Source organism: Podarcis raffonei, chromosome 5 (genome assembly GCF_027172205.1).
Source record: "Podarcis raffonei isolate rPodRaf1 chromosome 5, rPodRaf1.pri, whole genome shotgun sequence".
NCBI lineage: Eukaryota > Metazoa > Chordata > Lepidosauria > Squamata > Lacertidae > Podarcis > Podarcis raffonei.
Genome location: NC_070606.1, coordinates 12,403,829 through 12,429,797, shown reverse-complemented (window position 1 = coordinate 12,429,797; position 25,969 = coordinate 12,403,829). Strand labels below are relative to the sequence as shown.

Genomic DNA, 25,969 nt, shown 5'->3' with positions numbered 1-25,969 from the left:
AAGGCGGGCGACGGGGAGAAGAGCGCTTCTCCCCGCTGCCTGCCCCGCAAGCTCCGGGGACAGCTGGGAGGCGCAGCGCGTCTCCCCACTGTCCCCGGACCTGATCTCAAGGCGGGCTGCGGGGAGAAGAGCGCTTCTCCCCGCTGCCGGCCCCACAAGCGCCTGGGGGGGAAATAATTTTTTTTCTTTATTTCCCCCCCAAAAAACCTTAATGCGTCCTATGGGCCGGTGCGTCCTATGGGGCGAAAAATACGGTAGATACCACGGCTGCATTTTCAGATATATCACTAGTATCAGCCAGCCAGGATTATATTTCTGTCCCATCCTCTGTTGACTATAGCTGTACTTCACCTAAGAAGCCTATCGCAGCAGCCAAAGCAGCTTCTTCACTATAATAAACTTAAGGCACACAAACTGATTTGTATAAGACTGTCTAGCTTCTGGATATGTGAGATTTCACACTAAGCAACTAAATGGAATTCCAGAGAATCTCTAACTTCTAAAGCTACTTTCTGGGTTGGAAGAGGCACTAACTGCAGAAGTTTCAGTGCCTCTCAGGCTGCCAGTCTTTCCTTCACAGCTTGCTTCTGCTCCCCTGACCAAATATCCTCAACTGCTTCCCATCTAGGAATGTGAGAAGGCAGAAATTTCCATTCCAACCGGTATTTGCCACAATCAGCACTGTTTCCATTCTACTGCAGTTCGGTTTCTGCCAAACACTATACAGTGGTACCTCAGGTTACATACGCTTCAGGTTATATTCGCTTCAGGTTACAGACTCCGCTAACCCAGAAATAGTACCTCGGGTTAAGAACTTTGCTTCAGGATGAGAACAGAAATCGTGCTCCGGCGGCGCGGCAGCAGCTGGAGGCCCCATTAGCTAAAGTGGTGCTTCAGGTTAAGAACAGTTTCAGGTTAAGAACGGACTTCCGGAACAAATTAAGTACTTAACCCGAGGTACCACTGTAATATCTGTTATGCTGTCTGTTCTTTAACGTAAGTCACATGACTTACTTAAGTATCTGTGTAACTTTCAAAGCATTCATTCATTTCAATGTAAAGGAAATATCAAAACTATGTAAAAATAGTAATTAATTATGCATTGTTTGCAGACTTAAACAACAACAACAACAACTATGTTCTATGTTTCTGCTTCCTTTTCCATTTTCGTCAGAATTCACCAACATCCCATTCTCTTCTTTCACCTGCCACCACTAGCCCTGGTGTGATCTTGCTCTCCAGAGTAAACCTACACAGTCCAAACGACTTCAGAATCTTAATTTGTTGGCAGGGTCTAATTATTATGGTCTGCCACCATCACAATGTCCTTCCAGGAGGCTTAACGAAATGTTGGTATGCAGAACAGGTACTTTAACAGTATCTGGCTAATAATAATAATATATTATTTATACCCCGCCCATCTGGCTGGGTTTCCCTTCCCCAGCTACTCTGGGCGGCTTCCAGCAGAATTATAATATTTGCAATGCAATCTTATGCATGTTTACTCAGAAGTAAGAATCACTGCATTTGGTGGCGCTTCCTCTCTTGTGTATGTTCTGCAGGCTTAAAGATGGAACGTGATGGTCGAAGGATGACTAGTTCAGGCAGTCCAAATCTCACTTTATAACAAGGCAAAACAGCCCCCATGGACTCCATTATCCAAACACACAAAATAAGAATTTGCATATTGATTTCCCACCACTATGAGGTGGGCCAACGAAACTCCCATTACACAAGAGAGATGAGCCCACTGTCCCCAATGCCTTCCTGCACATTCCTGCAGCTCTCCCACGGCACAAGTGATAATCTTCTGTGGCAGGGAGACTGCTGTGCTTAAACAGAACCCTGATCTTTCAAGTTCAGGTCCCAACAGGTGGGAGGCAACAGGATTTACAGTGGTACCTTGGTTTACAAACTTAATCCGTTCCAGAAGTCCGTTCTTAAACCAAAGCGTTTTTAAACCAAGGCATGCTTTCCCATAGCAGCGGGGGACTCAATTTACGAATGGAACACACTCAACAGGAAGCGGAACATGTTCTTCTTCCAAGGCAAAGTTCACAAACCAAAACACTTACTTCTGGGTTTGCAGCGTTCTTAATCCAAGTTGTTCATAAACCAAGCTGTTCTTAAACCAAGGTACCACTGTAATTATTTATGATTTTGCACCTATACTCATAAATCAGCACATACAATTTAGAGGCAATTTTGTGCTTATGGGCCCATGCGCAAAGCCTTTTAGCTTTGTCTGACACCTTTAGTGTAAGCAAATATACTATTTTATCAAATGATTGCTGTCATTTATTCGTATTGTACGTAAATGGTTTTTTGAAGAGCTGCTCCAAGTCATCTCTCCCAGCCAGACTGCAGCCAGCCTGCCCAAGATGGATACCAGTCTTCCTTCTCTCTTCTTCTTCCCAGAACACCTTGCTCAAAATCTCTCCTTCCTTGTCACCTCACACCCAGTTACCTTGGCAACCTTCCCAACCCCCAATCTCTGTTCACACCTCAGGGAAAGGAGAGAGGACAGTTCTCTTGCATTGCCAATGACTCTCAATGGCCCTGTATTGATTCTTAATGGCCCTAGCTTAGCCAAGTCGTTTTCCATAGGCTAGCCCAGGAATTCCACTGGAGCTCCTGTTCTCCTTTCACATGCCAAAGAATAAAAATCCTACAATTTATTTAGAGTTGCCATATGTCCTCTTTTCCCAGGACATGCCCTCTTTTTCATGGGTATGTGAAATAAGAGTCGTCATAGCGATCCATAGTTAAAAGTAAAACGTAAAGGGATCCCTGATGGTTAAGTCCAGTCACGGACGACTCTGGGGTTGCGGCGCTCATCTCGCTTTATTGGCTGAGGGAGCCGGCGTACAGCTTCCGGGTCATGTGGCCTGCATGACTAAGCCGCTTCTGGCGAACCAGAGCAGCACACAGAAACGCCGTTTACCTTCCCGCTGGAGCGGTACCTACTTATCTACTTGACTTTGACGTGCTTTCATACTGCTAGGTTGGCAGGAGCAGGGACCGAGCAACGGGAGCTCACCCCATCGCGGGGATTCGAACCGCCAACCTTCTGATTGGCAAGCCCTAGGCTCTGTGGTTTAGACCACAGCGCCACCCGCATCCATCTATAGTTAAAACTAGAAGCTGGCAAATGTGTCCCTCTCTTTTTTTGCTCTTCAAAATATGGCAAACCTAATTTATTAATTTCTAGGGTTTAGGAGGGGACCCCTCCTAAATCTTTAACAATATACAGTGGAACCTCGGTTTTTTAACGTAATCTGTTACGGACGTCCATTTGACAAAGGGTTGTCAAAGGGCTGTCAGCAAGTTCAATGGGGGGGTGAAAAACATGCCTCGGAAGCCGTTTGACTTCCAAGGCACGTTTGAAAACGGAAGCATTCAATTCTGGGTTTTCGGCGTTTGGCTTCCAAAACGTTCAGCAGCTGAGACGTTCGAAAACCGAGGTTTGACTGTATAAAGGTAAAGGGTAAAGGGACCCCTGACCATTAGGTCCAGTCGTGACCGACTCTGGGGTTGCGGCGCTCATCTCGCTCTATAGGCCAAAGGAGCCGGCGTTTGTCCACAGACATGTGGCCAGCATGACTAAGTCGCTTCTGGCGAACCAGAGCAGCGCGCTGAAACGCCGTTTACCTTCCCGCCAGAGCAGTACCTATTTATCTACTTGCACTTTGATGTGCTTTTGAACTGCTAGGTTGGCAGGAGCCGGGACCGAGCAACGGGAGCTCACCCCGTCGCGGGGATTTGAACTGCCAACCTTTTGATCAGGAAGCCCTAGGCTCTGCGGTTTAGACCACAGCGCCACCCGTGTCCCTGTATAAGCAAGCACAATTGACTGTATAAGCAAGCACAATTTTGAATTAATTGGTGAAAGGAAAGAGGAAGAAGTTTAGGTCCCAAAGCAAAATAAATAAATACATGAGCAAAAGGGGGTGACCTGGCCATGGTCTGCTTGTGTCCTCACTAAATTCCTACCCCTTTCCAAATTCACCAGACACTCACTACTGAAGCAAGTGGAGGCCTGCTATAACTCTCTCCTCCCTCCTCCATGGTAAATTATCCTCAGAATGGCTCTCTGGTGAACTCTGCTGGCATATTTGTTGTTCTGGTCTAATTTTATAGAGCACTGATGAAATATGTGGGCCGGCAAAACAGTGGGTGAGGGGGGACGGTGCAGAAAAACTATTCTAGCAACCAGGAGCCAAATCAAAAGACCTGGGCAGGATATATGGAGAGAGGACCAAAAATAAAAAAATAAAAGAGAGAGAGAGGGAGAGAGAGAATTATACCTGTCGGCAACACTAGACCAGGAGAACTTTTCACTTTCTTCACGGGAATTATTTTAACAGCAGAAACAGAGCGTGAACATAAAGGGACATCATTCGCTGCAAACATAAAAGGTACAGAAGATGGTGCGTCCAAGTCGGGAAGAAACAAAAGGGGGAGGGCATGTGGGGAAACATGACATAAAGTATTCAAACAATGTCAGAAAACTTGATAATTAAAACATTAGGCTGTCATACGCATCTCTCTCCCCAACACAGACCAAGAAGGCTTTGATTTCCAGGCAGTCTGGAAGAGGAGACTTGTAGTGCTTCTCTGACCACTCCAGGAAGGAGACTAGAGAAATGAGGGTAAATTTTCCCTCTTTCTTATCTCCCTGAGATATGCTCCTGCTGGTGCAAGAAGGCCCAGATTTAAGACTGGTTACCAGTCCCAATATTCAGGGCCAGATTTAGGTTTGATGAGGCCCTAAGCTACTGAAGGTAATGGGGCCCTTTATATGTCCAGCTGTCCTTCGTCAGCAACAAATTGTCACTGTTTTCTAGTGTTGAATATATGCTATATGGTAATTTATGGATCTAAAGGTAAAGGGACCCCTGACCATTAGGTCCAGTCGTGACCAACTCTGGGGTTGCAGCGCTCATCTCACTTTATTGGCCGAGGGAGCCGGTGTACAGCTCCGGGTCATGTGGCCAGCATGACTAAGCCGCTTCTGGCAAACTAAAGTAGCACAGGGAAACGCCATTTACCTTCCCACTGGAGTGGTACCTATTTATCTACTTGCACTTTGACGTGCTTTCGAACTGCTAGGTTGGCAGGAGCTGGGACCGAGCAATGGGAGCTCACCCCGTGGTGGGGATTCGAACTGCCAACCTTCTGATTGGCAAGCCCTAGGCTCTGTGGTTTAACCCACAGCGCCACCCGCATCCCTATTTATGGACCTAATAGGTATCTAAAGCTATTTGCACATAACAAATAGGAGCCTACACAACACAGAACACTGTTGCTGTATGTAGGTTTTATTTTATTTGTTTTTTATCTTATATTTTGGAATTGCACATCCAGTTTTTTTCCTTTAAATTTTCTTGGGGCCCCCAAGAGAGCGGGGCCCTAAGCTACAGCTTGTTTAGCTTCGGCACTGCCAATATCTTATTGTTACAGTGTGTGTATGTGCACCTGATTCTGGCGGATGTCCTTTTCCCTGAAATATACCCACATCTTACAGAAAGGGGAAGGGAATTTTCTCCATTTTGTTCAACTGCTCCACATACATGCTCCACCACCAACCCTAAACCCTCCCTCCACAATGTTCACTATAAACTATAAAGATGCAGATCAATTGCTTTTCTCCCCCTGTCTGCCTTCCTTTTCCAATCCTCTCTTCCTTAACCGACACCGTAACATTCCTCGCCTCAGCAGCAGACTACATTTATGAACTCAGAGTCTGCTGAATATCTGTCTTCAACACCTTTCCCCTCAACCGCCAGAGTGGAACTCATAGCTGTCAACTTACAGATTTGAAAATAAGGGATCAGCAGCCAAAATAAGGGATTTTCCTAACACAGGTAGGTTCAACTTCTGAGCCCCTCCGAGCCAAAGGCAGAAAGCCCAGCCAGCAGCAAAACGAAGCCTTAAGCGGTGGTTCCCACAGCGCAGCAACCCGGCAAAGGGGATGCAGCAAGGAAAACCACTGTCACCTCTCCGCTGGGAAGCGCTGAGCAAAGGCGAGTCCCCAGACAACACGGCCGATTTGATCGGCACAAGGCATGAAAGCTCCACCCCCCAGTCGTTCTTAGACTCCTTATTGGGTGAGCAACACAGCCAAGCAACACAGTTGGAGCCTCCCTCCTCCCTGGCCGGCAGGGAGGGAGGGAGAGGAGCTGCTTCCTTTGAAACCCGGGAAATTTACGGGACATCATCAATAAGGGACAGCAGCGGGACACAGCGCTGGGATAAGGGACTTTCCCACCAAATTTGGGACAGTTGACAGCTACGGTGGAACTGGGGGCTGCCGACATTAAACAACTGAGAAATCCAGGATCCCAGAAGAGCTACAATTTGACAGCAGCGTGTCAACTGCCCCCGCCCACCCTAAAATAACATACAGCTGCAAAAGAGAGCAGCTATTGCCTTTGGCATTCAGTGTGAACCCAGAGGTTCGCTGTCTTGAGATGAGCTGCTATAGGGTCTCCTTTCTCAATCCCCTCAACTTTCTGCAAGTCTGGAGTGAAGCGTTCACTAGACAGCAGCAAGCGCTGCTCACCCTCAGCCATATTATTGACAATGCAGCATCACTGTCTGAAACAATTACTGCTTGTTTGCCAACATGCGTTGCACAGAAGAAAGCATCTTCAGTCTGGGTTATAAACTGCTTGAAAGGTTAAAGGTAAAGGTAAAGGGACCCCTGACCATTAGGTCTAGTCGTGGATGACTCTGGGGTTGTGGCGCTCATCTCGCTTTACTGGCCGAGGGAGCCGGCGTACAGCTTCCGGGTCATGTGACCAGCATGACTCAGCCGCTTCTGGCGAACTAGAGCAGCGCACGGAAACGCCGTTTACCTTCCCACCACAGCAGTACCTATTTATCTACTTGCACTTTGACGTGCTTTCGAACTACTAGGTTGGCAGGAGCAGGGACCGAGCAACGGGAGCTCACCCCGTCGCAGGGATTCGAACCGCCGACCTTCTGATCAGCAAGTCCTAGGCTCTGTGGTTTAACCCACAGCGCCACCCGCATCCCATGCTTCAAAGGTTACCTCAGAGAAACCTTTAGTCTATACAGTAGTACCTCTGGTTGCGAACGGGATCCGTTCCGGAGGCCTGTTCGAAACATGAGCAGAATGCAACCCGCGTCTGCGCATGCACAAGCGGCGAAACCCAGAAGTAACCCTTTTCGGTACTTCCAGGTCGCCACAGGACGCAACCTGAAAACACTCAACCTGAAGCAAATGTAACATGAGGTATGACTGTATGTGAAAAGCTCCAGCACTTATCGTTTTGAAATACTGCTGACTTTGGCAATAAGCAGGATTGCATGGGGTCTATTTCACAACTACAGGCATCTCTGAATTTATGTGTGTCCAATTGACATGTGAGCATGCGCTTACTCATCACACCGAAACTGGAAGGGACTTTAAAAATGGCAAGAACGGCCCCCAATGGATTTTTTGTTGTTGAAACGTGGCATAGAAAGATTCAAGCAGCGTAAACAACTAGTGAATCGTTGTATATGTAGCATCTGAACATGGGTAGAGAAAGAAACCCTTCGTTACCATACGTAGCACAGATCTCACCTCTATAGGAAACAAGGGAAACTGTGTGGCAAGAGTGCAGAATAAAATGGAAACGCCACTCATGTCCTTATTTTTAACCCATTAACCTATGTGTTCTGGAACTCTGGAGAAAAGCTACCAAGGAAAACGGATAAAATAAACCAGGCATCACAATACCACCTGGTACACAGTCCGCTTGCCTGCGAACTGTCTCACCAGAGTGGTGCATGCTCTGGTTATATCCCGCTTGGACTACTGCAATGAGCTCTACGTGGGGCTACCTTTGAAGGTGACCCCACTGCAATTAATCCAGAATGTGGCAGCTAGACTGGTGACTGGGAGTGGCCGCTGAGACCACATAACACCAGTCCTGAGAGATCTGCATTGGCTCCCAGTACGTTTCCAAGCACAATTCAAAGTGTTGGTGCTGACCTTTAAAGCCCTAAATGGCCTCGGTCCTGTATACCTGAAGGAGCGTCTCCACCCCCATTATTCAGCCCGGACACTGAGATCCAGCGCCGAGGGCCTTCTGGCGGTTCCCTCATTGCGAGAAGTGAGGTTACAGGGAACCAGACAGAGGGCCTTCTCGGTGGTGGTGCCCGCCCTGTGGAACACCCTCCCTTCAGATGTCATGGAAAGGCAAAGACATCTTCCTCCGCCCACAACTCAATAGCAGGACTCAGCCATGCTCCCTTTCCCTGCTTTTGAGCTGTACTCTCCTATCAGCTGAGCTTGGGGCGGGCAGGATATTACCAGGAGGGGAGGCATAAGCCAACCTCATATGAAGTCACCCACCCTGCAATGACAGTGTCATATGCAAGGTGAATACCTGGGGGGACAAACTACACATTACACTGAACACATCAGCTTCTGTGTTTTTTGTTTAATCCTTTACAGACATAACAGGATGCAGGTGGCGCTATGGTTTAAACCACAGAGCCTTGGGCTTGCTGATCAGAAGGTCGGCGGTTCGAATCCCTGCAATGGGGTGAGCTCCCATTGCTCGGTCCCAGCTCCTGCCAAACTAGCAGTTCAAAAGCACGTCAAAGTGCAAGTAGATAAATAGGTACCGCTCTGGCGGGAAGGTAAACGGTGTTTCCGTGCGCTGCTGTGATTCGCCAGAAGCGGCTTAGTCATGCTGGCCACATGACCCGGAAGCTGTACACCGGCTCCCTCGGCCAACAAAGCGAGATGAGCGCCACAACCCCAGAGTAGGCCACGACTGGACCTAATGGTCAGGGGTCCCTTTACCATTACCTTTTACAGGCATGGGATGAGGAACTGAGACTGCAGCGAATCCTGAATTCTGAATAGGGCCCCAATGCAGAATGGATTGAGGCAGCTCCGGAACAGCCAGAAATGCTCTGGATAACATCCAGAGCTCAAAGCATTCTCTGAGAAAGCCAGACTTAGCCCTCCTCCAAGATGCTGCAAAACAAAACAGCACCTCTTCCTCTGCAACTGAGCGGGGAGTATTTTCAATATGCAGGGCTTGAGCTGGCAGTGTATTAGCATCCTTGGCACTGTAAGCATGCAGCCAGGAAGGACAGGCTGTGAAGCTGCAGGGAAGCCTCAAGAGATTCTTCTGTTCACAAGCACCTTGGACAACTTCTCTTAACTCCACGGGGGACTATTCCTGTTCCCTTTGGGTTTTTCTGAGTGACCTTCCTTCTACAGAAGCAGGTCAACTGCAGCATCAGGCAGACTGCTCCTCTACTTTAATACTCTAACTTTCCCCCCACTGATTTGGGGAAATTTATTGCTCAACTCTCACCTTGAAATTTATTTACATATACGTGGATTTCGCGAAAGTAATAATAATAATAATAAATAATAAATTTTATTTATATCCCGCCCTCACCAGCCGAAGCCGGGCTCAGAGCGGCTAACAACAATAAAACAGTACAAAAGTACAGCATAAACAACACTCTAAAATCATTCATTATAAAATTAATTAATTCAAGCCACTGGCAACCATTGGGCCAGAGCTCTGCGAAGATTGCCGAGGGAGGGAGTCAGGCTGTGCCCTGGCCAAAGGCCTGGCGGAACAGCTCTGTCTTGCAGGCCCTGCGGAAAGATGTCAACTCCCGCAGGGCCCTGGTCTCTTGTGACAGAGTGTTCCACCAGATCAGAGCCACAGCCAAAAAAGCCCTGGCTCTAGTTGAGGCAAAGAAATATTGCAAAGAAAACCCGGCAACCGTCTCCTACAGCAGCGAAACCTAGAGAGACGACTTTTCCATCTTCCCCAACTAACATTTGTGTTTTAATGGTTTGTTTGCTATTTTTGCTCCTGCCAACCTAGCAGTTCGAAAGCACATCAAAGTGCGAGTAGATAAATAGGTACCGCTCCGGCGGGAAGGTAAACAGCGTTTCCGTGCGCTGCTCTGGTTTGCCAGAAGTGGCTTAGTCATGCTGGCCACATGACCCGGAGGCTGTACGCCGGCTCCCTCGGCCAATAAAGCGAGATGAGCGCCGCAACCCCAGAGTCGGCCACGACTGGACCTAGTGGTCAGGGGTCCCTTTACCTTTACCTTGCTATTTTTATTGCCGTTTCTTTGAGATCCTTGTGTAGAAGGTGGTTAATATACTAATGCTACTAATAATAATGTTTTGTATTCCTATTCAACATAAGGTAAAGTTAAAGGTAAAAGACCCTGGACAGTTAAGTCCAGTCAAAGGAGACTATGGGGTTGTGGCGCTCATCTCACTTTCAGGCCAAGGGATCTGGTGTTTGTCCACAGACAGCTTTCCAGGTCATGTGGCCAGCAGGACTGCACCGCTTCTGGCGCAATGGAATACTGTGACAAGTGCCAGGGCGCATGGAAATGCCGTTTACCTTCCCCACACAGCGGTGCCTATCTCCTAGCACTGGTGTGCTTTTGAACTGCTAGGTTGGCAGGAGCTGGGACAGAGCAACGGGAGCTCACCCCGTCATGGGGATTCAAACTGCCGACCTTCTGATCAGCAAGCCCAAGAGGCTCAGTGGTTCAGATCACAGCGCCACCTACGTCCCCTCGATTTTTATTGCCGTTGCCTTGAGATGCTTGTGTAGAAGGTGGTTCATATACAGTGGTGCCCCGCAAGACGAATGCCTCGCAAGACGAAAAACTCGCTAGACGAAATGGTTTTCCGTTTTTTGAGTCGTTCCGCAAGACGAATTTCCCTATGGGCTTGCTTCGCAAGACGAAACATCTTGCGAGTTCTTGCGAGTTTGTTTCCTTTTTCTTAAAGCCGCTAAGCCGTTAATAGCCGCTAAGCTGCTAATAGCCGCTAAGCCGCTAATAGCCGTGCTTCGCATGACGAAAAAACCGCAAGACGAAGAGACTCGCAGAACGGATTAATTTCGTCTTGCGAGGCACCACTGTACTAATGCTACTAATAATATTTTGTATTGTTATTCAACATACCTCTGTCTTGTCCATTACTGCCCAGTACCAGGCCATTCACAACAGTGCTTCCAACTTCAACTTCTTTGCATTCTGAAAGAAGAGCAGAAATGATCAGTACAACGTTCTCATGCTGCATCCACAAGGACAGGAAAGTGTCTGAGGTGCTCACTGTATACGGAAGGTTCCTGGAGCAAGGAGCAGGAATCAGACTGGGAGCATGATGTCCCATGCAATGAGTATCCTAGTTCAGGGAAGGGGACATTCAAGAAAAATGCAAATTGTCTGCCCTGTGGGTTAAACCACAGAGCCTTGGACTTGCCGATCAGAAGGTCGGCGGTTAGAATATCCGTGACGGGGTGAGCTCCCGTTGCTCGGTCCCTGCTCCTGCCAACCTAGCAGTGCGAAAGCACGTCAAAGTGCAAGTAGATAAATAGGTACCGCTACGGCGGGAAGGTAAACGGCGTTTCCGTGCGCTGCTCTGATTTGCCAGAAGCGGCTTAGTCATGCTGGCCACATGACCCGGAAGCTGTACACCGGCTCCCTCGGCCAATAAAGCGAGATGAGCGCCGCAACCCCAGAGTCGGTCACGACTGGACCTAATGGTCAGGGGTCCCTTTACCTTTACCTAATATTGGAACATACCATAAAATCACTTAATCGGTCGTTTCCAAAAGATCACACTCATTGCTCACATTCATTCAATCTCTCCCGCTCAGAGTTTCCAGAAGCTTTTCCCTTCTTTTCCTGAGAGGCATTGCGTCCTTAATTACTAAAGGTTGATAATGGGACAGGTAAAGCACAGCCTTTCTCACCTACGACCACCCTAGCCAGCGAAACTCTGAACCTGTTTAACAGCTGCCTCCCACGCAGCCATTAAAAGACGTAGAGCATTGTGAAAGCAAAGGTGGCATAGCTATTTTTAACACTGTGCTGTGGGATGCACACCTCTCTCCAGAAAAGGACTCTATCAATCCAGGTTGAGTCGGCAAAGGAAGTACATTAAGGAGGAGGGGACTAACTGAAGCAGGGCAGTGGCGACTGACTATCTGGTGAGTTCAGTTCAGGGTTTTTGTGCTAATGCAAAACCCTTTGGGCAGCAACAACAGAAGTGTACAGGTGAAATTCAGAAAATTAGAATATCGTGGAAGAGTTCATTTATTTCAGTAATTCAACTTAAAAGGTGAAACTAATATATGAGATAGACTCATGACATGCAAAGTGAGGTATGTCAAGCCCTTATTTGTGATAATTGTGATGATCATGGCGTACAGCTGATGAAAACCTCAAATTAACAATCTCAGAAAATTAGACTATTAAATGAAATCAGCAAAACAAGGACTGCAAATAGAGCAATATTGGACCTCTGAGAAGTAGAAGCATGCAGATGTACTCAGTACTTGGTTTGGGCCCCTTTTGCATCAATTACTGCCTCAATGTGGCGTGGCATGGATGCTATCAGCCTGAGATTGTTAGATTGGGGTTTTCATCAGCTGTATGCCATGATCATCACAATTATAACAAATAAGGGCTTGACATACCTCACTTTGCATGTCATGAGTCTATCTCATATATTAGTTTCACCTTTTAAGTTGAATTACTGAAATAAATGAACTCTTCCACGATATTCTAATTTTCCGAGTTTCACCTGTAAGTGCGTTTGTGTGTGTGTGTGTGTGTGTGTGTGTGTGTGAGAGAGAGAGAGAGAGAGAGAGAGAGAGAGAGAGAGAGAAAACTTGGGCAGAAGATTACTATCCTTACTGGTGAGCCAGAACAAACAAAAGAAGGAAGAAGAGAAGAATAATTTTCTTGCATTCTCCAATGACTCTTGCAATAGTCCCTGCCTTCTCTGAGGGCTGCCTTGTTCTCCCTTCCGCACACAGTCTTCTAGAGCCGGTCTAAACAGCCCCTTAACTTTTCCCCAAAGCCAAATTCTCTTGAAACAAATTCTGGAGTAAATGCTCAGATGAGGTTTCTTTTTCTTCCTTCCTACTGTCTAGGTACCTCCAACTCCAGCAGCTGTAAGGAAGAATGGGATATCTTTGTGAAGAAGCTGCTCTTGACGTACAAATCCTGATATACTCCCAAACGTCAGCAGAATGTCTTGACACCTTTACAAGTTTGCCGCAAGTGTATGGGGAGGTTTTCCTTTTGCACCCCCCTCCAGCAAAAGGGAGGATCTCGTTTTGATTTAGCCAAGATTAATCAAGATTCAGGCAAGCTTCATCAGGACCATGGAGAGCATTCAGAGCTACAGTAGTTCTTCACACACCCAAGTGTCGGTAACAGAAGAATGTTGTCTCAGCAAAGAGCCGCAGTTATCTGAAACCTTATTAAAGTCCAGCTAGCCTGTTCTTTAGTTAGCCCCATCTCCAAAGAGAAGTTGTCTCTTTTAATTCTTTCCTCCTATTGAAAACGAATTTCAATAGGGACAAATGTAAGGTTATGCAGTTAGGCAGGAAGAACCAGATGCACAGATATTGGATGGGCTTACTAGCAGTACATGTGAACAGGATCTAGGGGTCTTGGTGAACCACAAGCTTAATATGAGTCAACAGTGTGATGCAGCAACAAAAAATGCTAATGCTATTCTAGGCTGAATCAACAGAAGTCCCACTCTATTCTGCCTTGGTCAGACCACACCTGGAATGCTGTGTCCAGTTCTGGGCTCTACAATTTAAGAAGGATGCTGACAAGCTGGAACATTTCAGAGGAGCGGAACCAAGATGATCAAGGGTCTGGAAACTAAGCCTTATGAGGAACGCTTGAAGGAGCTGGGTATGTTTAGCCTGGAAAAGAGGAGACTGAGAGGAGATATGATAGCCATCTTCAACTATCTCAAGGGAAGAGGTAACATGGTTGTTTTCTCCTGCTCTGGATGGTAGGACCTGAACCAATGGCTATAAGTTACAAGAAAGAAGATTCCGATTAAACATTCGGGAAAAACTTTCCGACAGTAAGAGCTGTTCAGCAGTGGAACAGATTCCCACGAGAGATGGTGGACTCTCCTTCCTTGGAGGTTTTTAAGCAGAGGTTGGATGACCCTCTGTCAGGAATTCTTTAGCTGAGATTCCTGCATTGCCGGGAGTTGGACTAAATGACTCTTTGGTCCCTTCCAACTCTACAATTCTATGGTTCTGTAACTGCTGCTTCAAACAGGCTGGGAAGGTGTCATCTCTTCTGGAGACTTATCCTCAGAGTCAAAGGATGGTAGAAGAATCACGCCCTCTGGCTAGGAGAGCATGGGAGGTGGTAGCAAAACATTGCTAATAACAATCTATTTTTTGAGACACATTCCTGAGAAGCTAATAGGTAGTGCATTCATGAGTATTGTATATGCCTCAAAGAAGAAGAAGAAATCTCTCTGGAGTTGCATGTCCTCCAAACATCAGGGAGGTTGTGAAAATTAATTACACTGACACCAGATGATGAGGGTACATGAATGGGAGGACATAAGAAGGGCTCAGCTGGTTCAAGCCCCAAACCTGGCACTCTGTTCTCACGGTGGCCAGCTAAATTCCATGGAAACCCCACAAGCAGATTCCCACCAATTGTTTTTCCCACCAATTGTTTTTTTCCCTCCTTCTTTTTATTCAAAATTAAAACAAAACATATTATCCAGAAACATATCCTTATTTCCCCCCCCCATTTTTCCTCCCTCCCCCCCACAGAACCCACCCACCCCCAGCCCCCGACTTCCCTCAGTTCCAGTCTTTGATTTCTCTAGAAATGCTGTTTTCTGCATGTTACACAGTTGTATAGATCCTCAAACTATTTAGCTGATTATTATCAATAAAAAGTTTGTGAATGTTTATTCAAAACCTGCCAAGGAGTCCAGCTCGATTTGTTGTGTCTTCAAATACTTTGTAAAGGGTTCCCATTCATCTTTAAAGTCACAGTTATCCTTGTCCCGTAGCTTGCATGTCAGTTTTGCCAGTTCTACACAATCCATCAATTTTTCTTGCCATGATTCTTTAGTTGGGGTTTCTTCAGTCTTCCATCCTTGTGCTATTAAAACTCGTGCGGCCGTTGTCGCATACATGGAAGCTGTTTTTCAGCTTTTTTGGCAGATCTTTCCCTACAATCCCTAACCGGTTTCCACCAATTGTTAATCAGAGTCACAGTGCTTCTGACAGTGGGCAGATGAGAACACCGTTGAGTTGAAAAGATGACCAGGGAGCTTAAATCGCTGTGAGCTTACATCACAACAAACAGCTTAAGGCCTTTAACACATTTCTGTTAGCAGCTGAAAAATCTGCACAAAGGTACACAAAGAGTTAACTCAGCAAAACAAAACCCACCATAGTGTAATTTGAGCAGACTTGCTAATATTGCTCTTTCCCCGCCACTGCAGGAGGAAAATGAGAAAGCCTTTCCACTTTTCTTCTTCCTGATCTGGTGAGTTCAGTCATAGAGACTGCTACACTGTGCTGAGACTTCAGACTTGCTGCAGCAGGCGCAGCCTCCAACCTCTAGCCGAGGACTGTTCTGGGACCTCAAAATCAAGCTCAGCTAATAAATTAGATGCTTTGGAGATCAAGGGCACAACCCGCATTTTGCCCCTGAGTATAAACAGCAGCTTAAAGGAGAACCCACACTCACAGTTTATGGCCACTTCTTGCAGAAGATAAGTATACGGCTTAAAATATTTGCATGCTTAGGGAAATGTCTTATTTGACATCTGAGGCAGACTTGCCAAACTTGTTGTCGATCTTCTGGGCCTTTTTGGAATTCTAGGTCAGACGCATTCCAAGCAGAAAAATTGTCAACATCTAGTCAACATCAGGTTCCTCGCCCTCAATCTAACTACTCCATAAGTTTGCTGCTCCTGGGAGCTAGGGGTGCAGGTACCAGTCAAATGCAATACCTGAAGTTTCTCCTAGAATGCTGGGATGGTTCTCTGCATTGCTTCCGGCAGAATACATTATGGTTACCAGATGTCCCCGTTTCCCGGGGACAGTCCCCGGATTTACAAATCTGTCCCTGGACAAAATCTGTCCCCGGAACGTCCCCGGATTTCATTTAATGTCCCTGGATTTATATTTTAAGTGTTGTAGATTTATTAGTAGGGAATGAATGTTGCGTGATTGGTTCAACAGCACAAGACACATCATATGGGGATTTCCGGCGAGCCAAAATGGCGGGCGCCACGGCAGCGAGCAACTCCTGAAGCCAGCCAGAGCCAACTGCGCTACCAGGTTGGCTCCAGGCTGCTGAGACTGCCGCTGCCACTGCCGAGGGGGAACCGGGGATGCCTGGCATGTCAACTGGGGAAATGGCTGACACACACACACACACCCACGATCCAAATCGAGCTGGGAGCGAGAGCACCCGGCCGACTGCCCAGCGGCACTCCGGGGCCAGTAAAAACCCCGGAGCCGACGCAGGGAGAAGGAGGAGAGGAGGAGGAGAAGGAAGAAAGAGAAAGAGAAAGAAGAATTAATTTTATAATGAATGATTTTAGAGTGTTGTTTGTGTTGTACTTTTGTATTGTTTTATTGTTGTTAGCCGCTCTGAGCCCGGCTTCGGCTGGGGAGGGCGGGATATAAATAAAATTTATTATTATTATTATTATTATTATTAAGAAGGAGAAAAAAGAGGGAGCTCCGACCTTGGTGTGCCACCGCTGCCGCTGAGGAGGAGAGATAGTAGAGCACCGGGAGGGCAAGGACACGTGGCCGAGCCCAGGCCCAACCCAAGCCTACCCCACGGCGGCTAGCACTCCAAGAGAGCAGGCCGGGGCCCAGAGAAAGACCGCGCGACAGAGGAGACCACAGAAGATAAGATATTACTTCTTTATTTATTTATGTATTTTTAAAAAAACCAGTAACTTTTTTTCTCTTTTTAAAAAAAGGGTCCCCGGATTCTTTGAAAAAAATCTGGTAACCTTAGAATACATCATTCACAAGACGATAAGAGGTGGAAGAAAACAAGAGGGAGGGCTAACTTACCAGAAGTCATCGTGCCAGAGGATCTCAGCTTCTCCACATGTGAATTCGGATCCTCTCTGTAAAATGAAAGACAGGAAAGGTCACAAGTGTATGTCAGTAGCCTTGATAGCTCAGTTGGTTAGAGCACGGTGCTGATCATGCCAAGGCCAAGGTTGCAGGTTTGATCCCTGCATGGGACAGCTGCATTTTCCTAAATTGCAGGGGGCTGGACTAGATGATCCGCAGGGTCCCTTCCAATTCTACAGTTCCATGATTCTATGCCCACAACAACTAATATAACATTTTGCCTTTCTACAGTAGGCTAGCTTCTATGAGCAAGAGAGACAAAGAGGGGCTTGGAGGACTTTATTCAGCCCCAACTCCTGTTTCAATATGGTTAAGTCCAGTCAAAGGCAACCATGGGATTGCGGCGCTCATCTCACTTTCGGGCCGAGGGAGCCGGCGTTTGTCCACGGACAGCTTTCCGGGTCATGTGGCCAACGGGACTAAACCGTTTCTGGTGCAACAGAACACCGTGACGGAAACCAGAGTGCATGGAAACGCCGTTTACCTTCCTGCCGCAGTGGTACCTATTTATCTACTTGCACTGGTGTGCTTTCAAACTGCTAGGTTGGCAGAAGCTGGGACAGAGCAACGGGAGCAGGGATTCGAACCGCCGACCTTCCAATCAGCAAGCCCAAGAGGCTCAGTGGCTTAGACCACAGCGCCACCTGCATATTTCCCACAGTAATGGTGCCATGTTACATGTGCAAGAGCTAAAAACCACATTCCCACTGATACTACCCTTCCTCCACTTTCTCCCACTCCATTTCCATAGCCATGAGGGGAAGAGGGACCCATCAAACTCCGCAGCCAGAGACAACCGCAGTATTTAAGGCTTAGCAAGAAAACACACATCCCAGGTGCATATCTGTCATGGGGCTGGCTGCCTTATTCTTTTCTCACATCTGGAGAACTCAAGAGCATACAAGTGGGAGCCCTGCTGATGGGAGCCAAGGTGAAATCATGTTCTAGGGGATGCGGCAACCACAAATGGTCTGGCCCAACAAGAATTTGACTTTTCAGTATTTGTTAACACTTATCTCAAAACTCTTCTAGGCATTCTGCCTCGGGATTCCACACACACACACACACACACACAAACTCGACAGGAACCCAGTCTCTACTGCTGCAAGTCTGGTGTCTCCTATATTGTTGTTTTAAACATTGTGTTTTTAATATCAATGTTGTGTTGTAATTGATGTAAGCCGCCCTGTGACTTTAGGGCGAAGCCCTGCATGTTTGCTGCTCAAAAATGGAGCTACCTGCAGGCTGCTTGTGACGGGTTCAAGCCTTTGTGCGGGCAGACCCATGGTGTCGTTTTGGTTTCTTAACACCTGTCCAGTTGTGTCTTGCCTGTATGTTGCGTAAGGTCTTATTGTGGGATCATTGTGATGTGTTGGCTCTTTTTGCACATTAATTTTTGCACATGAAACATGGTGAGTGGCAGCAGAGCTGCCATGGATGCTGACATTTGAGAGTTCATCCAGACTTCCAGGCTCAGAGAAAACTTAACATGGAGGCCAAATGGCCAAAATATTGGGAAATTTTGGAACAAGAAGGGGACAGACTGAAACTGCAGAGTTTTGAGAAACTGAAAGATAAAGTGCGAGATTGGCTTCACTATTATCAGATAATGGAGGTTTACAATTTGGACAAGAAAGTTGGTTTCCAGGTGGAAAAATCTAAATTGGAAACAGAATTGCTAGAATCCAAAACTAAGACTTTGTCAAAAATGTATAACTTGCTGCTGAAATGGAATACTCAGGATGAGACGGTTAAATCTGTAATGATTAAATGGGCACAAGACGTTGGACATAATATCATGTTTGCTGACTGGGAACAGTTGTGGACCACCGGGATTAAATTTACGGCATGTAATGCCTTCAGAGAGAATATTATGAAAATGATATACAGGTGGTACATGACCCAAATCAAGCTTGCAAAAATCTATCATTTGCCCGATAACAAATGTTGGAAATGTAAGGAAAATGAAGGTACATTCTTTCACCTTTGGTGGACGTGTCCCAGGATTAAGGCTTTCTGGGAAATGATATATAACGAATTGAAAAAGGTATTTAAATATACCTTCTTGAAGAAACCAGAGGCCTTTCTCTTGGGCATGGCTGGCCAAGTGGTGCCAAAGAAGGATAGAACTTTTTTTATGTATGCTACAACAGCAGCAAGAATACTCATCGCAAAGTATTGGAAGACGCAAGATCTACCCACTCTGGAAGAATGGCAGATGAAGCTGATTGACTGTATGGGACTGGCAGAAATGACGAGCAGAATCCGTGACCAGGGAGAAGAGTCGGCTGAAGAAGACTGGAAAAAATTTAAGGACTATTTACAGAAATACTGTAAAATTAAGGAAAGTTAAATGGTGTTGGATTGAAACTAAGGGGTTTCTAGCTGTAATGATATAAAGGAACATAGATGGGGGGAAAAAAGGTTTGAAAAATAAGGTAATATTATAAGCTGTAATGCTTTAAATGAAGGATTTGCTGAACAAATAACCTTAATTGGGATACAAGGAGGAGAAGTATGAGGAGGTCTGAGAAATTTGTTATTTAAAAGTATGGTTTATGAATTTTATGTCTTTTTTAATGTTTTTGTTTGTTCTGTTTTTGTTTGTTTGTTTAAAAAATTGGAAAATCTAATAAATATTCTTTTAAAAAAAAGAGAGAGTTCATCCAGACTTCCGTTTGTGAAACATTTCTAAGCATGTGTTCCAGACACAGGCGAGGCTTTTCATGGACTATTATTCGCTCCAATTCAGCGGTAAAACACTGGTTTTCCCAGGGAAAGGGCTAGGATAAAAAGAAAGAAAGAAAGAAAGAAAGAAAGAAAGAAAGAACTGCTCAGATGCAAATCTTTAAAGCCCAGACATGTGCCTGAAAACCACAGTGCAAAAGGAAGTCTGGATGCACCCTATGAATGGCTATATTCTCTGTTGCTTGAAGAAAAGCTAAGGTTAATATTTGGGCTCAAAAGGGAACTCAGGGGGCACACATTTTACAAATGTGCTGCCTTTACTCCCCCTACCCTCTTTACCATCAGTTAGTGTTTCTTGCGGGTGGCGCTGTGGTCTAAACCACAGAGCCTAAGGCTTGCCGATCAGAAGGTTGGCGGTTCGAATCCCCGTGACGGGGTGAGCTCCCATTGCTCGGTCCCTGCTCCTGCCAACCTAGCAGTTTGAAAGCACGTCAAAGTGCAAGTAGATAAATAGGTACCACTCTGGCGGGAAGGTAAACGGCGTTTCCGTGCGCTGCTCTGGTTCGCCAGAAGCGGCTTAGTCATGCTGGCCACATGACCCAGAAGCTGTACGCTGGCTCCCTCGGCCAGTAAAGTGAGATGAGAGCCGCAACCCCAGAGTCGTTCACGACTGGACTTAACTGTCAGGGGTCCTTTACCTTTACCTTTACTTAGTGTTTCTTGCAGATGCTCTAATGTCCTACAGATAATGCCCAGTTAAGAGTGAGGAACATGGCTGCTTCCACTGCAAACATTTTGCTCCCCTTTGCAGCCCTAGCTCCAAATCACTGAACAATCAAATCCCATTCAACAAAGCCATAGCTTAAAGTGACATCGTTTTGCTGCCAGAGTTGCCCACAGCTGCGACTCCATTACATCAATACTGGGGCCTTTTGGCACAGGGGTCCCATGGGGGCAAGCTGCTAAGAAGCAAACTAATGGAATGTCCTGCTCTTTTTTCCCCTGGAAAACACCGAAGAATAAGAGAGGGAGATGTTGTTGGCGTCCCCGTTTCTGCTAATAAAAGAATGCATTCACTTTTGTCCTGTTCTTTCCTGGCCTTTCTACAGCGTTGCTGCATTTCGAAAATGCATCTCAGCATCCAGGTCCTGAACACAGAATGAAAGAGTTATAGACTTGTGGTTAAAATGTGGCTTTGGTGGCAGATGGTCTATCCTCCTTTCACTGGACCTTTGTTGCTAGTTAAATGAACAATGGGAATATATTCTTAAATTACTTTCAGCTCACAGCCTATCCGCTGGTGGACGTCTTGTGAGTTAGCAGGCTTTTCATCTTCTTCCCCAGTTCATATTCCTCAGCACTAAAACAGTGTGAATTGTGTCGTTCTTTGTATTTATTACGTTTTCCTCTACCCTTCCCTTTGAGGATCTTTATATGGTTCTCCCTGTTTTAAAAGGTAAAAGGTAAAGGTAAAGGGACCCCTGACCATTAGGCCCAGTCGCGGACGACTCTGGGGTTGCGGCGCTCATCTCGCTTTACTGGCTGTGGGAGCCGGCGTACAGCTTCCGGGTCATGTGGCCAGCATGACTAAGCCGCTTTGGCGAACCAGAGCAGCACACAGAAATGCCGTTTACCTTCCTGCCGGAGCAGTACCTATTTATCTACTTGCACTTTGACGTGCTTTCGAACTGCTAGGTTGGCAGGAGCAGGGACTGAGCAACAGGAGCTCACCCCGTCGCAGGGATTCGAACTGCCGACCTTCTGATCAGCAAGCCCTAGGCTCTGTGCTTTAACCCACAGCGCCACCCTCGTCCCATTTTGAAAGGTAGCTTAGGAGAAATGTGCTTTCCTTCTTATCCTGTTGTGCTCCAGAGAGACAGAGAGTCTCCATGTGGGCTTTGTTTAGGAATCAGAAGTCATGCTGGCCTATTCTGAACAACTGAATCAACCTAGGCACTAGCTGCTTAAAAATGAAAGAAGTAAAAGAAGAATGGATTCTAAAGCGAATGGACTATGCAGAACTGGCGGAACTAACGGCAAAAGTAAGAAACCAGAATGGCAGACTATGCATGGAAGAATGGAAGTCCTTTTTGGAATAACTGAAAAAATATATAATCAGATGAAATCGCGAGCAGGATTTGAAACATGAGGAGTGGTAGAAGGTTGATAACACATGAAATAGAATAATGTGTCTTAGGTGAAATGTTGGTTTGAATGCAATCTTGTAAATGGGATGGGATTAAGAACAGTGTGGAGCGAACGCAGGGAAGTCAAAATTTAAAGAGAAATGTATAATAAATTTGGAATCTGGAATATATATGTGAATATTTTAAAGTTTAATAAAAATTTGACCCCCCCCCCAAAAAAAAATGAAAGAAAGATGCAAACAACCTTGGCCCATGTTGATAATATTGCAATGGTGTGAAGAAAGCAACCTGAACAGTTATTTTTAAGAAATATATCCTACTCTCCCAGTGTTCTCCCATCAAAGGGAGTTATAAGGTCTGTCTGTAACCTGCTTAATTTCAGCAATGATACCACACCAGCTGCTCCCAGATCATTCATTTTGCCCCATAACCAATACAATGGTACCTCGGGTTACAGACGCTTCAGGTTACAGACTCTGTTAACCCGGAAGTAGTACCTCGGGTTAAGAACTTTGCTTCAGGATGAGAACAGAAATCGTGCAGCGGCAGCAGGAGGCCCCATCAGCTAAAGTGGTGCTTCAGGTTAAGAACAGTTTCAGGTTAAGAACAGACCTCAAGAACGAATTAAGTTCTTAACCTGAGGTGCCACTGTATTTTTTTTTAATGTAATAATAATAATAATAATAATAATAATAATAATTTTTATTTATACCCCGCCCTCCCCAGCCAAGGCCAGGCTCAGAGCGGCTTACAAGCAATAATAAAAACAAGATGAATGATTACAACTTAAAAACAAAATTAAAAATACAACATTAAAATATTGAAACATTAAAATATTAAAATGTAGCCTCATCGCAGGAGGAGAAGGAAAAGAAAAAAGAAAGAGAGGGAGGGAATCAAATTGGCTCCAAGCCAAAGGCCAGGCAGAACAACTCTGTCTTACAGTCCATGCGGAAAGAAATCAGATCCCTCAGGGCCCTGGTCTCATGAGGCAGAGGGTTCCACCAGACCGGAGCCAGAGTTGAAAAGGCCCTGGCTCTGGTTGAAGCTAATCTAACTTCCTTAGGGCCCGGGACCACTAGGGTGTTGCTATTTATGGACCTTGAGGCTCTCCGTGGGGCATACCGGGAGAGGCGGTCCCGTAGGTACGAGGGTCCTAGGCCGTGAAGGGCTTTAAAGGTCAAAAGCAGCACCTTAAATCTGACCCTGTACTCCACCGGGAGCCAGTGCAGCTTGAAAAGCACTGGGTGAATATGCTCCCATGGCAGAGACCCCGTGAGGAGCCTCGCTGCAGCATTCTGCACCCGCTGGAGTTTCTGAGACAGCTTCAAGGGCAGCCCCGCGTAGAGCGAATTACAGTAGTCAAGCCTGGAGATGACCGTCGCATGGATCACTGTGGCCAGGTTGGGGCGGGAAAGGTAAAGGACCAACTGCTTGATGCGGTGAAGGTGGAAAAATGTCGCCTTGGCTGTTGCTGTAACCTGCGCCTTCATGGAAAGGATGTACTGCCTTTTTTCCAATTCAAGCCATGAATACATTCCAGAGCAGGTCTTTGGCCCTTGCTACAAAAAACCTGCTACATAAAACTACAGTGGTACTTCAGGTTAGGTACTTAATTCGTTCCGGAGGTCCGTACTTAACCTGAAACTGTTCTTAACCTGAAGCACCACTTTAGCTAATGGGGCCTCCTGCTGCTGCCACGCCGCCGGAGCCCGTTTTCTGTTCTCATCCTGAAGCAAAGTTCTTAACCTGAAGCACTATTTCTGGGTTAGCGGAGTCTGTAACCTGAAGCGTATGTAACCTGAGGTACCACTGTACTGCCACGGTTGTCCTAAGCCAGAGGGAATTTCCCTTATGCCTATTGGTTAGGGTGTGTGTGTGTATCACACATTGTAGTGACTCTTCATTGTCATTACACATAGTAAATAACACCCCAAAGTACAACTTCCTATATTGGGGACAATTCCCCCCCTCCTGTAAACAAAAACCACCCAAGCATAAAAACACCAGACTTTTTTTTTGGGGGGGGGGTTAACATTATCTACCCCAACTAACGTTTAAACAGAGGTTGAGTCTGGCAGACATTGGCCGGCTTCACACAGGCAAACAGCCAAGGTAAAAATTGTCCTAAACCATTTTTTTTTTTTTAAATTGCAGACCAGTCTGACCTCCAAAATCCAAAGCACAGGTAAATTATAGTGATCAGCAACTACAGTGGTACCTCTGGTTAAGTACTTAATTCGTTCCAGAGGTCCGTACTTAACCTGAAACTGTTCTTAACCTGAAGCACCACTTTAGCTAATGGGGCCTCTTGCTACTGCCGTGCCGCCGGAGCACAATTTCTGTTCTCATCCTGAAGCCAAGTTCTTAACCTGAAGCACTATTTCTGGGTTAGCGGAGTCCATAACCTGAAGCGTTTGTAACCTGAAGCGTCTGTAACCCGAGGTACCACTGTAGATTGGTAAGGAGAAAACGTATAAAGTTCTTTATATGTGATACTATCTAACTGTAACAATTAGTCTGCTTTTCAATCTGTAATAGGACAATGCCATGTAAAAAATATCAGCCACATTGTATTGCAAACCTCTACAACAATCCTGTAAAGTAGGTCAGTAATTTGTTCTTTTATTGCCGCTGGAGGACTGCCTAAGCCTGCCTAACAGGTTAATGACAGAGGCGAGGTCTGAATTTGGGAAGGCCCAAGTTGACGGATCACTGCCCCTGCCATTATGACAACAAAAACCCTGCAACAGGAATGGCACACCTCCAGGCATCTCACAAGTCTCCTCGCATAACCCTTGTCAATCCTTTGGATGTGTGATAGCTATAGACCTTTGTAGCTCTGACCAGCTCCAAGCCCTCTAAAAACAACAACCAGAAACTCTCTCAACAACAGCTGCAGTTGAGCAATGCCTCAAAACCAGGACGGGACTAGAAATTAAACTATACGACACAGGCTGGTCAATGCGGCACCCGCATCAATGCAAGGGGCCAGAAATATTTACAGTGGTACCTTGGTTCTCAAACTAAATCCGTTCTGGAAGTCCATTCCAAAACCAAGGCGTTCCAAAACCAAGGCGCGGTTTCCCATAGAAAGTAATGCAAAACAGATTAATCCGTTCCAGACTTTTAAAAACCACCCCTGAAACAGCAGATTGACATGGATTTTACTATCTAACGAAACCACTGATCCATAAAATAAAAGCAATAGACAATGTATTGCAGTCACGCAATCAATCAATCAGTAGCTGAACTGGGTTCTACGCAGTCACAAAAACAAAACAAAAAGAGCCACAAAAACAAAAAAGCAAAATAAATAGCAAAACCAGACAGACCTCAGCGTAAGACTCAAAACGGAAGTGTGGCACTCAAATCGGAAGCGTAACACTCAAAACAGAGCATGTTTGGCTTCCAAAAAAGGTTCACAAACCGGAACACTTACTTTCGGGTTTGCAGTGTTTGGGTTCCAAGTTGTTTGAGTACCAAGGCGTTTGAGAACCAAGGTACAGTGGACCCTCTGGATACGAACTTAATTTGTCCTGGGAGTCCATACGAAAAGCCCGTATCCGCAGGCGTCGCTTCTGCGATAAAGCGCTTCTGGGTTTGCCACGTTCGTAACTCGAAATTACGTTACCCGAAGGTAACGTAACCCGAGATACCACTGTACCACTGTACTAGAGAGCTAAAATTGGACACACTGCCCCCTTACCTTTGATCAGGTTCTTCTACCAGAGCAGGTGCCATATTCTGCAATCCTCATTTCAACTGGGGCGTAGAGTTATCACCCCGAGTCCGAAGCATGCTGTGTGTGTCCTGCTTGGCTGAAGTGTAGGAAGAACTGGCATCAGGAAACAGTCTTCCTGTCCTTCCGACACCTTTAAATACTCCATCCCACCCCCGGCTGTGCTTTATAATTAGAAGAGCTCATCTGAGTCATGTCATTTGCCTCGTCGTCCTCCTCCTCCTCCTCCTCCCAGCTTGCCTGGCACAGTCCCCCTCTCACTTGGACATCAGCCAGAACCGCAATTCTTTTCGGCAGATCGGGGTGGAATCGGTGGAGAGGGACTCGCCGGCTCGAAGAGGAGGAAAGGGGGGGGGGGAAGAAGTCCTTTGCAGAAACAGTCGGCTGAAACCTGGATGTGTCGCATGAGGAAAGCA

At 46.3% G+C, this 25,969-nt stretch overlaps 1 protein-coding gene across 50 annotated transcripts in view; it reads right to left on the bottom strand.

The window, feature by feature from the left end:
- SORBS1 (sorbin and SH3 domain containing 1) overlaps positions 1–25,969 on the bottom strand; it is a 200,713-nt gene that overhangs the window by 97,881 nt on the left and 76,863 nt on the right. For 17 of the 50 annotated variants that reach the window (XM_053387816.1, XM_053387829.1, XM_053387836.1 and 14 more), the window contains exons 1-4: positions 25,521–25,926; positions 16,911–16,966; positions 10,981–11,052; positions 4,308–4,403 (exon numbers count right to left, since the gene is read on the bottom strand). In XM_053387816.1, the coding sequence (XP_053243791.1) occupies positions 4,308–4,403; positions 10,981–11,052; positions 16,911–16,966; positions 25,521–25,555 (259 nt within the window). In that variant the 5' untranslated portion in view covers positions 25,556–25,926. Of the gene's footprint in view, positions 1–4,307; positions 4,404–10,980; positions 11,053–16,910; positions 16,967–25,520; positions 25,930–25,969 lie in introns of those variants that run through there. The other 33 variants (XM_053387860.1, XM_053387863.1, XM_053387861.1 and 30 more) reach the window with 12 other exon arrangements.